General features: G+C 36.1%; 2 protein-coding genes across 3 annotated transcripts; one reads left to right on the top strand and one right to left on the bottom strand.

Annotated features, from left to right (window-relative positions):
- Positions 1-1,364: 1,364 nt before the first annotated feature.
- LOC308397996 (uncharacterized protein) lies at positions 1,365-7,583 on the bottom strand. Its single transcript, XM_080884353.1, has 10 exons — positions 7,471-7,583; positions 7,316-7,383; positions 7,071-7,200; positions 5,993-6,141; positions 5,745-5,887; positions 5,498-5,660; positions 4,658-4,751; positions 4,476-4,554; positions 3,756-3,829; positions 1,365-3,662 (listed from the first exon to the last, which is right to left on the bottom strand). The coding sequence occupies exons 1-10, from the start codon at positions 7,512-7,514 to the stop codon at positions 2,849-2,851; spliced, it is 1,758 nt and encodes a 585-aa protein (XP_080740479.1). The 5' UTR covers positions 7,515-7,583; the 3' UTR covers positions 1,365-2,848.
- A 4,496-nt stretch (positions 7,584-12,079) lies between these two features.
- LOC308398343 (uncharacterized protein) lies at positions 12,080-16,558 on the top strand. Of its 2 annotated transcripts, XM_080884916.1 has the most exons (9): positions 12,080-12,182; positions 13,562-13,629; positions 13,983-14,030; positions 14,167-14,231; positions 14,321-14,358; positions 14,916-14,995; positions 15,143-15,205; positions 15,499-15,549; positions 16,079-16,558. In XM_080884916.1, the coding sequence occupies exons 1-9, from the start codon at positions 12,107-12,109 to the stop codon at positions 16,130-16,132; spliced, it is 543 nt and encodes a 180-aa protein (XP_080741042.1). In that variant the 5' UTR covers positions 12,080-12,106; the 3' UTR covers positions 16,133-16,558. The 2 variants fall into 2 exon arrangements, with proteins under 2 accessions (XP_080741042.1, XP_080741043.1); XM_080884917.1 differs by lacking the exon at positions 15,143-15,205.
- The last annotated feature ends 104 nt before the right edge of the window (positions 16,559-16,662 follow it).

The following is a 16,662-nucleotide window of genomic DNA, read 5'->3' as shown; positions in this document are numbered from 1 at the left end:
TAATTTAAAAAGACAATGGAATAAATAATGTATTTAGAATGATAGTTATTCCATTGTAAATATCTAACATCCCTCCTAAAGTTTGAAAAATCCTAAAAAGTGTAATCTGGATTTTCTATGACATCAATGCTCAAAATTTCACTTGGCAATCTAGAATAATATAAATATTTTTCATTGTAAAAAGTTAATTATGAAATCAAAATTGACTCTAGTTCAAAGTCCTTATGTGCTCTTGATTTGAATTTCTCATCACACTAAGTCATTGACTCCTGTTTATTCTTTATTAAGAGCCTTCTACAGCCATCAAACTCTGCATATACTCAACACTATGATGTAAAAAAAAAATAGATATCTTTTTATAAACGTATTACAATGAAGTCAGTGTTCAAAGTGTAATACTGTAATACTGATCTTGCCCCCGGCCCACCTCAATTTTTTGTTCTTGTGCCGGTGCCTCTAAGGCGATACTGAGTTTCGCCAGTAGGTGGCAGTAGCGACTCAAACAAATGAGTGACTGGCAAATCCCTTACAAAAGTAACGCAGGCCAGTTTTGGTAATGGAAGCCTTCAGTAACACCTAACTGCTGTTTTGCTGTGTTTCAGAGCAATAAACCTCAATTTGCACCTGGATGAACCTTGTCTTCCTTCAGCATGTAACAGTAACATAAAGTTATTCTGGCTTGTGATCAATTTGTAAGTGATTTATGAGTCAGTTATGAGACTAGTTAACCCCTACTAAATCTACTATTATATGATATTGTTTATTATTAGTACATTTTCTACATATTACGCCATACCAATAGGAAAAACTCTGGGCCAGACACAAACAATCAATTAAATAAATGAAACAATGAATATCTAATGCGTGTTTGCATGCTCACCCACTGCAGGTGAGTCTGTTTTGGTCATGTGATTTCATGCAAATTCACAGTGCAGAGGCGACAGTGTCTGCTCATGCTGAGAACACAATATGGAGGCGGACCCTGATAGACATCCAGCCTCCAAGCAACACTGAAGGAAGCCAATATTAAACATCTGAATTAAACAACGTGAACAGAAAAGAGCTACATTATCAGGAGTATTGACTAACTACTGAAAAGTTTATAATAAATGCAGCACTATTTGTATGACTCAGTGTAGCTGTAAATGTATTGTGTTTATCATTACTATATGCACATTAGTCAAGCTTTCAGATATGTGACCCCCTCCATTGTCATTAACAGGATTACATTCTTCTTTGTGGGTTTTGTTTTTGCTATCGGTTTTGTGCTCTCATTTATTAACGACTTTAATTTGAAGTACCAATCTCTAAAATGGGTCACCGCATTGGGATCCAAGTTACAAATGATACGCAATGATGCTTGAAGAATTTAATATTAAATTGTTTGTGCAGACTGTACAAAGTACAGCATACTGTAGATCATTGAAAGTCTTCAGTAATGTCTATTTGAAGCAAACACATCTCAGAGTAATTCACTTTGAACATTTTTTTAACTCGGGAAAAGCAAAGAGATTAAAGCTCACTTGTTTTAGCATTCATGACAAATTTAACATATTTTGGTCTTATCAGTATTTATACATTCCAGTAATACATTTCAAATGTCCATCCATCCATTCGCTTCCGCTTATCCTTTTCAGGGTCACGGGGGGTGCTGGAGCCTATCTCAACTCTCATAGGGCTACACCCTGGACAGGTCGCCAGTCTGGCACACAGAGACAGACATCCATTCGCACTCACATTCACACCTATGGGCAATTTCGAGTTTCCAATTAACGTAACCCACTAACTGCATGTCTTTGGCCTGTGGGAGGAAGAACCCACGCAAACATGGGGAGAACATGCAAACTCCACACAGAAAGACCCTGGCCTGATGGTGGAATTAAACTCAGGACCTTTTTACTGTGCGGCAACAATGCGAACCACTGTGCTGCCTCATTTCAAATGTGTTATTTACAATTAAGTGAAAACAAAACAAAAGAAAATAACTTGAATTTTGGATATAAAAACAACATGACAAATAAAACTTTTTTCCTAAACATTTGTTGAAAACAAACACTTAATAAATTACGGTTATAATTATAGCCATATAATATCTGAAAATTCTTCAGCAATGTTTCTTTGAAACAAACAGAGCCCAGGGTAATTCACTTTGATTGAAAAGCATTCTAATGGCAACATGTACATCACTTATACCCTAAGTTTGTTTTTATTTGAGATCGTACACCATAACTGAAAGCCCATTTCAAACCTACACAACAACCTTCTACGTAACTGACTTGCACTTCCCGAGAAAAATAACCACTGTTCAGTCGACACGTACCACAACGACCTGAATGGTGTGGAAGGCTGTGGTTTAGGGATAAATGGAGTTTCTAGTTCCAGCGTCATGTATGAAGTAGATTTATCGCAAAAGTCAAAATAGACCTTAAGATTTACCCTCTGGTGAATGCATTCAGAAACTTGCCCAAGGATATATTGGCATGCAGACTGAAGTAACCTTACATTAGTAGATGACCTGCTCTACCTCCTGTGCTCACCCCTCAAATCCACCGGTCAAGTTAAATTCAGTCAGACCTTTAAGGGTCGGGTCTCCCTTGTAAAAGAGATCTTTGGTCTCAATGGGACTAAACTGGTGAAATCAAAGTTAAATAAATAAAATAATGTTTGTTATGAGTACATTTTAAATATGCTGAACCTAAGTGTTCTCACAGTGCAAATCTTTGACTTACTATATAGAATAATTTCCAAATGACAGCAGGATCATATTCTATAAGAAACAGTTATCATGAGATCATTTTCATGCATCCATGTATTAGAAAGAGCTAAAACTGAAGTTATGGTCACAACACTACACACTTTGATAGCCACTCTCTGTGATTATTGGTACAGAGCAGTTAGTAGATTTAAAACAGGTGGGTACTTGGAGTTCAGAGACACGCTGCCCATCCTGAACTGGAACAACTGGGCTTAAGATGCTTTCAGGGCTGTTTCTAAGTGACTCCTCCTCCGACTTGTCCAAATGTTCCTTATGCTCAGTATTTCTGTGCTCTAAAAGCGAAGCATCAGGCTGCCTCACCAAACTTGGAATTTCCTGATAGTCGTCATCCACTGCAAGAAAACTGTGTGACCCTATGGGCACACATATGGGGACCTCTTGATAGGACATGTCTGTTGATAGAAGAGGTGAAACCACTGATGGTGAAATACCACTTAGTTGTGCAGGAACTTGACAAGCTGGTATCTGGTGATCCGGACATCTCTCCATTCCACTGTTACTGGGATGGTAAATAGAGTCACAAAGCATTTCAGCCGTCCCCTGGGTGTTTAAGTTGTCTGTCATAGTCTGATGTAAACAGCCAGGAAGAAGGAAGTGATAGGTTTTATTTTCAAATGCAGATACTCCAGAACTCGTTTCAGAGAATAATTCACTTCCTTGTGTATTGTTTGACTGTGTCGGGAGACTGGTGCTCACTGGTAATATTGGGCAAATATTTGGGAATATTTTACAGAGCTCATTCTTAGCAGCTTTAGCAATAGAAGATTCTCCATTCACAGCAACGGGGCTTTCAGTATTTGTATAACTTAGATCAGAGGAACCCGTGCTGACCCCACTGCTTTGCTGAAGGCTTCCACAGCTTGTGTCTGTCAATGACACCTTCGACCTGAATACAAAGAAACAATTACTGAAACTGCCAGATATAAATCCTCAAGGAAATGTCTTGTAATGGTGATGCATCAATGCAGTCAATACTAACCCCAGTTCACTGTCATCTGGAATAAGGGTCTCAACATGTATGGGGATGGTAATGATGGGTTCAAGTTTCAAGACCTAAGCAAAATGAATGAACAGTCTTAAACATTTCAGTTGAAGGAGGAAAATCTTTTGGAACTTTAGTATGTTTCTCAAAGTGCCTTTTGTATTCCTTAAGATATCATTTCTGGTTGACTTAGTTTGCCCTGTTTTTGGGACAATAGGATTTAGTGACTGATTTTACCGTAGAAAAAACCTGTTAAAAAATGCAGAGCTGGATTCTGATTTCAGCACAATTTCTGTTAAATCATAGCGTTTGTGAAGGCCATTTGACTCCAGGGCTGATTATGCCATGAACAATGAAAAATTAAATATAGTGTCACTTAAGACAGGCCACAAATTCAAGTTCAGCTGTAGTCCCTGCAGATCAGCTGATTTTTAGTGCCAGTCTTCATCAGCTGATGGCTAAGCAGATACATTTCTATTCTAATCGCCAAATGTTGTCCACTAGATGCATTAGATTTTCTTTTGACTATAACAGTCCTGATAAAACTGCTATTTATAGACCAAATGTAAATCCAATTATGGCAAATGATGAAAAAGTGATGCAATATAATAATTTAATGAAAATCACCAACAGATTTTAAATTGTTAATAATTATTAATAATAAAGTAAATGAATGCAACCATTGAAGTTAGAAGTTTTTGACCTCACCTGTCTCACCTTCTGCTCACTTGGATTAATATTAAGAAAAGAGGGATTTGTAGTTTTCGGAACTGCATCGTAATAGATTTTTCTCAACCTAAAAGGAAATGTAGGAAAAAAATGATGACCCCATTCAAATATTTAGGGGAAATATGCACTGACCGAGGCACAAGAAAAACTTGTTGATCTACATGACTCACTTTGCATAACAGCCATATTTAGCAACGCTGAGGATGACTGCAGCAATGCTGAGGGTGATAATGATAACCAACATCAGGTTGTGGCGGGAAGGACCTGTGAAATAACATGTATGAAACAAGTTTAATAATTGCAATCTTGCACAGATGTTATACAGCAGAGAGATATAGTAGGATAAAGTGCATAGCATATGCTTATATGTCTGCTAACAGACTTGTATTTTGTGTTAGATGTGTTGTGTTGATGACACTGTGTGTCACTACTTAATGCTATATAATTCCTAAACAGTTTCTTCATATTGCCTCAAAAGGATAGTTTTTAGTTATTTTTTTATACCAATGAGTGTCCCATTGCATTTTTTTTTACTCTATGCAGCCTCCAAAATGTAAGTTACAAAGATAAAATATACATTTTTTAAAAAGTCTTCATACTCTGTCTTATGCTATACACCGTATGAATGTTCAGATCGATACTACTTAAAACAGGACATAGCATCATAATTTATTGATTTATTGTTGCTTTGTTGTTCAGGAGATTAAAAAAGAGAAATTAAAACTGTACATATTATACATACAAACTTTTTATCTCTTTGCTTTTGAGATTTCCACAGATCCTTTATATTCGAATACACTTCTAAATTCACTTTTAATGTTACAATCTAAGCTGCTCATCTCCACTTTTCTCTGGAGACAACAGCTTACATGATAGTTAGTTTGAGAGTTAATATTAAAACTCATATTATTTTTCAGCTGAATGTGTAATAGAAATATAATTAGGGCCTCTTAACACAGTTAAGAAATACAGAATTTACTGTTTTACAACTGAATAAAGACAATTCTTACCAGTTTCAAATTCCCACTCTTTGCTACTGTCACTGAACTTGCCACTCAGACTTAAGAAGCTTTTCACGCTGACCACATATGCTGAACTGGGAGCCAGGTCTTGACCTTTTATTACATAGTAATTTAGTTCATCAACTGTGGCTGGTTTGAAAGGTCCAGATGTCTAGTATGGAGGAACAAAAATGAGTTTGACAGTTGTCCATGTTTACATCTCCAGAACAAATAGTTACTGTGGCATTGTTCCTACCTTTTCTGTTTCTCCTTTTTTATAGTAAGTCACCACAGCAGTCATTTCATTGTTTAAAAATCCCTTCATGTTTGACGTCCACTTGACTTCAAAATTCCCTTCGAGTTCATTGACTGATTTGATTGTTGGAGTTTTTGGTTTTACTGTACAGAAACAAAAGAGCATTAAAGTGAATATTTGTTCACCTCCAGAGAGTCTTTCTGGCAGATGCAGAGTTATGGGAAATAATTTGAAAGAAGCCAACGTACTGCTCTCCATGACATTGATAGCTTTTGACTCCATGATGTTGCCATCTTTCCAGACTTTTGCTGTGAGAGCTTCTCCTAACACACGCATCAGTTTGAAGGAGCAACAACACTTTCCAATGCCACACTGTTGTACAGCGCAGTTCTCCTCACTGGGGAGCAAAGGATAATATGCAAAACACTTTAAACATTCATATGCCACAGCATATTTACACTGTCAGCCACAGCATTGAAACCACAGACAGATGAAGAAAGTAACAAGTAATGACTACACATTAAATGCAGTGTTAATGATTAACCTTGGATTCCAGTTACACCCAACCAATCATCTTTGGATCATGCTAACCTCCTGCTACAACAACGCCACATTTTTATCCTTTGTACACATGTCCCACATACTGAGGCAGTGTTACTCTAGTTTACTAAAGTCATTGTTTAAACAGCACAAAAAATATGGAATAAAATTAACAGTGCTCATCTATTGACATATTCCCCTGAATCCCAAAGAAGATTAACAGACAGAAAAGCAGCTGAAATTTGTCAACTGTTTAACACTTATTGATTAAAAAAACAGCCTAAAGAAACAAAAACAAATTTGGGAAAACTGTACATATTGTAAAAGTACAATATGTTTGTTCTTCACAAGAATGTACCAACCATTTAACTGCCATAGCTTATTATTTTAGTTTTTTGCTGTTTTTTTTTTTTTTTTAAAGTTTGATATAACTCTGTGCACATTCATTTTACCTCTCAGCACCAGTAATACCGAGTTTGCTGGGATTTCCACTGAGAACTTCCACACAACAAGAACTGTCTAGAGAGTGAATGAGGAACACAACGAAGAGCAAAAATCCAAACATCCCAATCTAACTGAGAATCCACTCAGTGTGCCAATGCAAGTCCGGTCCACATACAGCCGACCCAGGAACCCCCACACAGGGCAGATACCCTCAGATAAATCGTGTCTATACCCGGACACGTAGGAGCTAGTAGCAAAAGCAGCACCCAGTCAAAGTAAGCCTGTTGGTTTTAATGCCATGGCTGATCGGTGTAATACTAAAATCATCGATTAAAAACACACCGGGCATACTTGTCTTGGACTTGGAGAGTCATGCTGTACTCAGTGCAGTTTTGCAGCTCCAGCTCACACTGCATCACCTGGTCAAAGTCGTACGTACATTCAAGGTTGAAGCCAATTGTCGGATTCTTTCCTGAACGAAACATATTATACAAGTACGAAAATTATGAGTGCTCACACAGGGCTCACACAGACTATCTAATTACAGTATTAATATTATTATTATTATTTTACTGTAAGCTACATACCAGGAAGTACGGCCGCAGTTATGTATCCAAAAAGAAGCACGGTATAAGAGATCCAGTTGCAAACTTGTCTGGAAGAAAAAACGAAAATAAGATATTTTCTTTTAACAAACCTGACGGATTCGTGAAGAAAGTCAAATTTACGTTATCCAGGTTACCTGTTTGAATCCATTACGAGACAATTTAGTTCGCGTATTTTCATAGAAAGCGGTCTGCTCGGCTCCAGCCTAAATCCATTCGCACAGTGTGTCTCACAGTCTTTCTCATGTGAAAGCTGTTGCAGAATGCACCACTCATTTAGGGGAAGTCAGACTCACTGACTTTTCTTTGGAAGGACAGAACCGTGCGTATAAAAACGGGGGAGGGGGGAGTAGACTTACTGTAAAACACTGTAAAATCCCAGTTTGGCAGTAGAGTGGGAATATGGAAAGTTATGGAATAAAAACGATGGAATCATTTAAATTAAGCAAAAATTTTCCTCTTTCTTTTTCCCGTGCACATTATCGACAGGAACTAACATTACCAATTATATTTTGTTGGGTCTCTAAAGTTCACTGGCTGTCCTCAGCTGTTTTATATTACATTTATGCTAAAAGTCTCTGACCGCTTGTGTGTCATACTGTCATAGACCTGCGTTAGGCTACGTATAGTAAACGGAACCTGAACATGAAATTATACAGCTTTCATGGAAACATTTTAAGCCTACTATTGCACATAATAAATAATGCCTTGATTCTAGAATTGCGATATGCCATTCTTGCACAAAGGTCGTTTTTATTATATGGAGAACATGAGAGGAAAAAATAAACCATGTATAAATAATTTGGAAAAAAGTTATGATAAACACAGTATGATTATTTTTGACAAGCTAGACAATAAACAAGACAACAAACACAAATGATTCTATTCTATTCTTAAGGATATTTCTAATTGGCAAATTACTGCTGCAGTTTTGCAGTTTGATTTTAAAAAATACAGTTCACATTTTCAGCATTTTTTGCACAGTCAATAGCCATGACGTGACATAAATTTATATATAGACTTATTTTAGGTTCAAAACATAACACACAATTACAAGAAACCTTAGACCCATACCAGGCACATTTTAATGAATGTATACCCATGTATAGTGTAGCACTAATTTTCATTCACTGATGATGTAAAAGGGGAGGAACATGTTTTAGTCACATTGACAGGAGGTTTATATGTCCCCTTTCATCTTCTTCCACAAAGTGGAATGTATATAAAGCAAGTTGTGGTGTTTAACATGAATGTATTCTCAGAGGAATTTCCTTGTTGGAAGTCAAACTGCCATTGTTCGGGTGCAGGAGTCAAACCTGAGTTGTGTTGGATGTATTTTGGTTATATAAATGTATTGAGGGTTACACTTTACTTTACTTTAAGTTTTTCCTCTGTATGTGTTTCAGGGTAATTTTCGGATCTCTGCCAACTTAGAACACCTGGGCAGTGTGCTCCCTGACTTCAAATATATTACTGGCACTCCACACTCATGTATCCACGCCCAAGACTGAGCCTACTGGTTTCTATACTGTGTTTTGTTTAACTGCCAAAACAGTGATCCTCACTTTTTGTCATGGCCTTATGAGCCAGGATGTTTCCTTGAACTGTCTGAAGTTCACTGAAAACAGGAAGTCAGCATGGAAAACAATGGGAAAAACATGTGTGCTTTTGTATGTATGTGCAAAGATAATTTCATCACGTATTTGAAGTATATGGAAATTAATTTGTGATATTATCAAATAAATAAAAAGATACATAATTTAAATACAAGTGTAAGTATTTCATATGAGACATAGAGACATAAAATGTACATGTTTAAAACTTGTTGTGTGAGAAGTAAACTGTTTGCTTTTGTGTGCAGTAAACTGAATCCAACCTTTTGAAGGCAAACCATTTCTCACTCACCATCGATAATTCCACAGTTTTCCCTTCTCCTCAGGTTAAGAGCCTTGGTGTCATCCTAGACAGTTCACTTTCCTATAAATCTCACATCAATAATCTCACCTGTTCTGCCTACTTCCATCTACGCAACATTAACAGATTACTTCCTTCTCTTTCCACCCAGTCTCCATTCTTGTCCACAGTCTTGTTACCTCCCGTATTGACTACTGCAATTCTCTTTTGCATGGTCTCCCCCAAAAATCCCTCCATAAGCTTCAACTGGTTCAGAACTCTGCTGCTCTCATTATCACCAGAACCCCCTCCTACCAGCACATCACCCCCGTTCTTCAGGAACTTCACTGGCTCCCTGTGAAATTCCGGATAATATTCAAACTTCTTCTGCTCACCTTCAAGGCCATTCATAACCTCGCTCCTCCTTACCTTTCTGACCTGTTAACCACTACCTGTTCACTTCGATCTTCTTCTTCTATCCAGCTTACTGTACCTTCCTTCCGCCTCACCACCATGGGAAGCAGAGCTGTCAGCTGCTCTGCTCCCAGGCTGTGGAACTCTCTGCCCCCAGAAATAAGAAACATTGGTTCTCTCCCCCAGTTTAAATCCCAACTCAAAACTCATCTTTTCAAATCTGCATATTCACTGTGAATCCACTGTTTGTTAATTTTATCTTGTGCTTTTGTTTTATTGTTCTTATTTTGCCATTGTTTTACTAAGTGTTTTATCCTATTGCAAAGTGTCCTTGGGTGACTTGAAAGGCGCTCATATATAAAATCTATTATTATTATTATTATTATTATTATTATTATTATTATTAATTGCATTTGTCCCTAACCACCAGAAACCCTCACGTTAACTTTTATCATGTGGAAAAAGGTTAGCGTTCATCCGTCAGCTTCACTGTGCTAATGTTATGCTAACGTAGCTGTTTTGCTAGTGATCACGTACATCATTATATACCAGCTAGTCCGACTTCAGTAACCCTACAAAAGTCACTGCTGTACGTTTTAATTTTTTCAGAAATCTCTTAGTCAGAACATGGCATATCATGTTTAGGTGGAAACTAGCGAGCTAATTTCCTGCTAACTTCTAACTCCGTTGAATTTATTAAATCTGTTTTCATGGATGCCTGAATGTTAAACTTAATTGTTACACCTGGTAAAGCAGCAACGCTAATCATTTTATTAAAGATGAAAGAATTTAGACAGTTTTTAACTCTCAGTAATGCCGCAGTGTTCCTTTGACTTTGGGACCTGAAGCAAACGGAGTTTTGAACCCAGATTACTCCGCAAGGCTCCTGACTACGGCAGCCGTACCGCTCCGCCAAGCCATCAGGCGGTGCCTTCATAGCTTACCAAAGTCGTACTAAAACATTTTTGACAGATTTCTGCACGCCATGTACTACATCAAATCGGTTCGAGGTCAGTAAGCACAACCAGAATTCATACATAAGGCACACTGTTGATTTTTGAGAGAATTAAAGGATTTTAAGTGTGCCTTACAGTGTGCAAAATACGTTATACAGAAGAAAAGAATATATCACGATATATATCGTTACCCCACATGCTTCAAATTATACCATGATATGGATTTTAGGCCATATCGCCCAGCCCTACTCAAGAACATCTCTTTAAACAGTCTTTTCTCTTACCATTGAGTTTCTTTTCAGATCCAGAATATATTAATTTACATGAAGTCTTTGTATGATATTGAAGCCTTTTTTGTGGTGAATTATGTACACAAGAATGTCCTAAAAGGGCTTTCTTAAATAATGTCTGATTTTTTTCTCTCTCTCAGTTGTCCTGTTAGGTTTCCTGTAGGTTTTGTTTCACAGCTTTCAATTTTCTCCTCAAACATAAAGTGGCTTGGTGCCAAAAGAAAGAAAAAATAGTCTGACGTACTAACCGATCAACTATTGCAGACACGGTCTGTTAAACACGGAACAATCAGGCTTACAACACATTGCAGGGAATCTGTCTGGTCTTGCAAGTGCATTGTCAAAGAAGACAGTTTCGTTTTTCCCTTTAGGTTTTTCAAAACACTAACCAATCCTGCACCAGCTATGGATATAAAATCTCAAGACTCGGTTGTGTTCCTAACATTGGACAAGCTGATTCTTTTTCACACGAAATTGTCTTAGACTCTGGATTGTACAACTAACATGTCGGCTTGGCGCAACAAACAAAACTACAGTTTTTTTTAGAAAGTTTAATGAAGAAACTAGACAAGCTGGTGCTCTTCAAGACAGCTAATAATTTCACACTGACAAATATGAGACAATCCTGAGTTTCAAGTTCTTCAAGTTCTCTTCTGGTTCAGTCCATCTGTTTGTGTCTAAAACAGACTTGAAAGATGATTCCTGATGTCTATCAGTAGGTTGTCAGTTAGTATTATTACTGGTACTTCTCATATATACACATTTTAAGCAGTGTTCTTTCAGAAATCTTCGGTATCTTAAATATTATGACACGTCACATTTATATTTTTTCATCGTCTCAGACCTTATAAAGCATATGGTGTTTGAAAGTAACCAAAAAGAGGTTGTGGGTTTTTTTTATTTTAAATTAAACCACCTGTATATGTAAAATGAAATGCCATGTTTATATTTCCTTAAGAGGATATACTATTATTGAAGAGCTGTGTGCATTTTCCGCACCCATACATTACATTCTCTGAATAACTTAGGGTGGTGACCACTTAAAGAACAGCAGTTTTTCTTTTATTTGCAAAGCTATCCTTAATAAAGTACCATTCTATTTATTTAGAATGGTACTTTATTAAGGCTGAAGTTCAAGCCTTATTTTGAAGGTCTCTTGCCGGATGTATAATCTATTTTTTATACTCGCTGGCTGCGGCTGCTTCTGCTCTCTGACTAAAATGTCTATCGTCAGATTTGATAAATTACCTCAGGTATCAAAGATTTGGATCGCTCTGAGGCGGCTTGACAAAAAAGGTTCGTGAGTTTGTGTGAGTTTCTCGTCTTCTCGTCAGCCGTGATTTTTTTTTAATTACTCACTGATGTCAGTCTGTGCGTCTGTGTCCATGGCAACCAGCCCCTTTAACCCGTTAAAGTCAAAATGAGGATTGTGTGCTCATATTTTCTTTTTCTTTTTTTTCCCCAGATAATATAAGTTAAATCCATTTAAAAAAAGTTTATATATTATTTTTTGCTTTATCAGGCAATAACGTACTCATAAATAACCCCCCAAAAGGGTAGGAGCATTTCGCTGGTGACTGTTATATTAGACCGCGAGCTCACATCTAAAATTATTTTATTTTATTTTTTTCTTCAAAAGAACCAAAGAGGGAACAAAAATCTGATTATAGGATTACTAGAATCATGCAATTGGGTATTTAGCAAATATATTAAACGGTTAATTTTAATAAGAGATGAATGAAATACTGTAACAATCAAGTGTTCAGATGTGAGTGTTTAAAATCCATGTCAAACATGGACAAACAACACACCAAAACATTTGTGCCTAATAGCCTATATATATATATATATATTTACATAACACTTACACATAATGTATATCTAAACAATCTGCAGTTAACTGAAAATACTAAACACAACAAATGTCTCTAGTTAACTATAAAGTCCATTCACTTGGATTGTAAATTTGATTTTTCATGATACTCATGTGAAGTGTGCTACCATGCATTCAAACACAGTATATGTAAATCCAGCTTTCTCATGATGGCCATAAGACATAAATAAGCACTTCTGTGTTGAGAGAGATTATACTAAATATACTGCTTTTTAGATCTGATGCACTGATAACATTCAATTAAGTTCAATCCAATTCAATTTAATTTTATTTATCAATCAATCAATCAATCAATCAATCAAAATGTATTTATATAGCACATTTTTAAGACCGAAGTACACCAAAGTGCTTTCCATTAAAATCGCAGTACAAATAAAATCACAATGAAATATAAATTACAAATATATAAAATAAGATAATTACATAATCTAAATACAGAGCCAGATGTAAATTACCCTAATTCGCCTTAAATGCCAGATCAAACAAATACGTTTTTAAACGTGATTTAAAAGACTGAATGGAATCTGACGCGCGAATATGAAGAGGGAGAGTATTCCATTATGTAACGTCAAATCACAAAAACAGTTGCCTCAAAGTGCCTATAACTATACTAACCAAATGTCCAGCTACTGGCATGTTTTCCACAGCATTGGTGGCTGTTTTGGCTTATATCTTTATAAATTATAAGTGAATGATTGATTAACCATTAATAAATGCACTGTTTGCAATTATGTAATGGTAACATTGTAAAAAGTAGACTCTTACATTTACTTTGCTGCAGATGAAAAAGTGGCTACTCTTCGAGAAGTGTCTATTCCCCCAGCTGCTGATGTTACCATCATTGTACAGGTATGCATTCATCCATCCATTGAGTCAGCCAATCAACTTTAAAATCTCCAAAGTTATACATTTAATTCTCACAAATATGCATTTAAAGCAGACATTAAATTTAAAGATTTAAAATGATCACAGTCCTCACAGCATTTGTTGAGATTTGATTAATCTTTTATGTGTAATTATGTAATTGTTCTTTCTTATCATGTGTATTTTTGGATTGATTTGTTTTGTTTTTGTTGTTTTGACTTTGACTTTAAATCATTGATTGTTAATATTATTAAGTATAAAACATGAATGTGCTCTTTTGTTGTTTACTTATTAAAATATTGCCCATTATATTATATTATATTACATCACCTTTTCAGATTGTCAGCAGTGCTTTTGGGCTGAACTGCTCCAATGTTGTGTTCAAGGTACATGTGTAAAATACAGGCATTTCTCTAAACGTTTAGTGGAAGTGGGTCCATGTGTCAAAAATGATTAATGAAAAAAAAAATTGGTGGGAGCTCTTGAAAACACAACAAGCTGATAAGTTTCCTCTGTGTGTAGATAAGGAACCATCATGGCCATCTTATCCCTCTGAACAGCTCCATCCCTGCTAACAGCAAGCACATGTATGTGGTCTGGTGATGTAAAAGTCTTTACATTTAATCACTGCATACTGAAAATATATAATCAAGCAGTTATATATTTTTCTTCACAGACCTTACGTGCTTGAGGTTGCAAAGATCTTTCAGCATGGTAATCAGTGTGTTTATCTTTAACAGTCTGTAAATGTTTCTACATTTCATAATCCTGTTAATGGAATAACTACAGCCAATCAGCTTAGCTTATGGGATATACAAAGGCAATGGAATTATGAACAAACCTTGTATCAAATGTGGTGCTGGGAGGGGTCCCAGCACCTCTATTCTGGAAAAAGTATTTGCAATGATTCATTTGCTGTAAAAGAAAAATAGAACATAATATAAAGTATTAGATTTTCTTGTCATGGGACAGTTTTTTAAACAACAGACAGAAATTTTAGAAGGTATCACAAATGGAATATCCTAAAGACTACTCTTGGTCAGCATCCACATCCTGTGAATGGAACCGCAGCTTTAATAGTAGCAGTGAATGGACTCGTTTTCCTTTATTTTGGATGGGAAACACATGAAACACTTAAACATGAATCAGTTTATCATGGCTAAATTATTCTACAAATAGTAAAGAAGATACAGAAAGAAAGATCACTACAATGTATAGTCCTGAACAAAAAGGCACCTTTTTGATTTCTGTTTGGTTTCATATTACTTCAGTGTGTCCCAAGCCGAGAACCATCCCCATGACTGTGATCAATAAAACTATGAACACAAGACTACAGACTATTGAAAGAAGGGTAAGTGCAAGTATTCTTTAATGAGAGTACAGTACAGTTAGTGGTTTGGCAGTAGTCCACAGACTGATCTCCGAATGAATATATTAACGACTTAATAACAGATGCTACTTGTCTGTAAATGATTTTAGATTGTATTTTTAATTATAGATACAGAGACTGGAAGACCTTCTTCCTCAAGTCAAACTCAGGCGTAATGAAAAACTAACCCAGGTATTTAAACTTTCTTAAAGCGGTGAATGCACTGAGAAACGCAGAACCATATTGAAGAGTTTTAGCCTCTTCATCAAATCTCTTAACCCATTAAATCCCCAAAATTTCCCTGCAAAATAAGTGCATGCATTTTACTCCTTAGACATCCCCTACACACAATATGTTTAATTATTTTTTAATGTCGTAGGGGCTTAGAGCAGCAAAAGTTGTTCCCAGTGGGTTTAAATGGGTTAATATTACAGTGAGTTTTTAAAAAATCAAACACCTGGTCATTATCTTTTTGTTTGTATCAGGAAATTGAATGTCTCAACCAGAAGTTGAGGTTTCTTCATCAGAGAATGCAGGTAAATCAAAAGTAATTATCATCCAACTTCTGCACACAGGGTAGTTTAGTAACTAACTTAAAAAGTGAAAATCTATTATGGCACATTCACATAGGATAAGGCAGGGTAAGATATCCTTTATCGATCTCCTTCAATTCATTCCCTTCCTTTCACTCATCAGCATAAGGAGCAGTTTGTATTCACTGTCAAAATATCTGGTGGACCAACTCCAGTTAGAAGCCAGTGCCTTGAACAAACACAAGCTGACATGAGAATTAACCTAGCGTATTTTTTTTTTTAATTATAAATTAAAATAAAGCAAAATCTGTCTTTTTTATATAATTCCTGTGTCTATTATGACATTGGGGATTTGTCTATTTATGTTGTGCTTTATCACTCATCTGCACCTTAAATAACAGATTGAGATATGCAGCACCTTTATTTACTTTTATTTCAAATACAGTTGAGTATAATGAATAATGTGTGTTAGACATATTTACATTGTTTAGGTGTTATTCTTTTATGTTGGTTCTGCTCTGAATTGTTGCAGGTAGCACATTCTCACACATGGAAAGGGGTGTTGATCAGAGCCCCTCTGTGGTAAACTGAGAGCCGCATTTCAACTGCAGAGCAATGGTTATAATTGCCATCACGGTGCATCATGTTACTATGTACAGCTGGTTCATGATTTGTGTTTCCTATGTTATAGTGTTTCCAACTACTTATATTATTTATATTAGGATTTCAAACACCTGTAGCCATTCATCTAGTCACAGTCTGGACAAAAAGGCCTTAAACATTTAGATCACAGACTCGTGTTTGTATTCTCCAGGTTAATGCTGATAGTTCTTTCGTGTACTGCTTTTCTGTCTTCAAATGTAGTGAATATATTCCTGTCACCCACCCAAGTATAAGAGCAATATATCTGTAAGACCTTCACTTACTTGAGTAGCAAACAAGTAGCAAACTCATTTTGACTGGTGAACGATGAGTTTGACTGTATACTGTGTGTACCTTGAAATAAATAAAATAATTGAAGGAAATAAAAATAGTCTGACTGCATTATTTGTTATTAATATTTATTCATTTTGGAACTCTTATGCTCAGAATCTTTGTTGTTATTTTCTCTTACTG

This window comes from Rhamphochromis sp. 'chilingali', assembly GCF_963969265.1.
Source record: "Rhamphochromis sp. 'chilingali' genome assembly, chromosome: 6".
NCBI classification, from domain to species: domain Eukaryota; kingdom Metazoa; phylum Chordata; class Actinopteri; order Cichliformes; family Cichlidae; genus Rhamphochromis; species Rhamphochromis sp. 'chilingali'.
This window is presented reverse-complemented; position numbering and strand designations above follow the sequence as displayed.

Coding starts and splice junctions, on each gene's coding strand:
- LOC308398343 (XM_080884916.1), top strand. CDS start 12,107: ATGTCTATCGTCAGATTTGATAAATTACCTCAGGTATCAAAGATTTGG. Junction 12,183..13,561: donor GAGGCGGCTTGACAAAAAAG/GTTCGTGAGTTT, acceptor ACTTTGCTGCAG/ATGAAAAAGTGGCTACTCTT. Junction 15,550..16,078: donor TTCTTCATCAGAGAATGCAG/GTAAATCAAAAG, acceptor GAATTGTTGCAG/GTAGCACATTCTCACACATG.
- LOC308397996 (XM_080884353.1), bottom strand. CDS start 7,514: ATGAAAATACGCGAACTAAATTGTCTCGTAATGGATTCAAACAG. Junction 6,142..7,070: donor GTCCAAGACAAGTATGCCCG/GTGTGTTTTTAA, acceptor TTTGCTCCCCAG/TGAGGAGAACTGCGCTGTAC. Junction 5,661..5,744: donor AAAAAGGAGAAACAGAAAAG/GTAGGAACAATG, acceptor CCTCCATACTAG/ACATCTGGACCTTTCAAACC.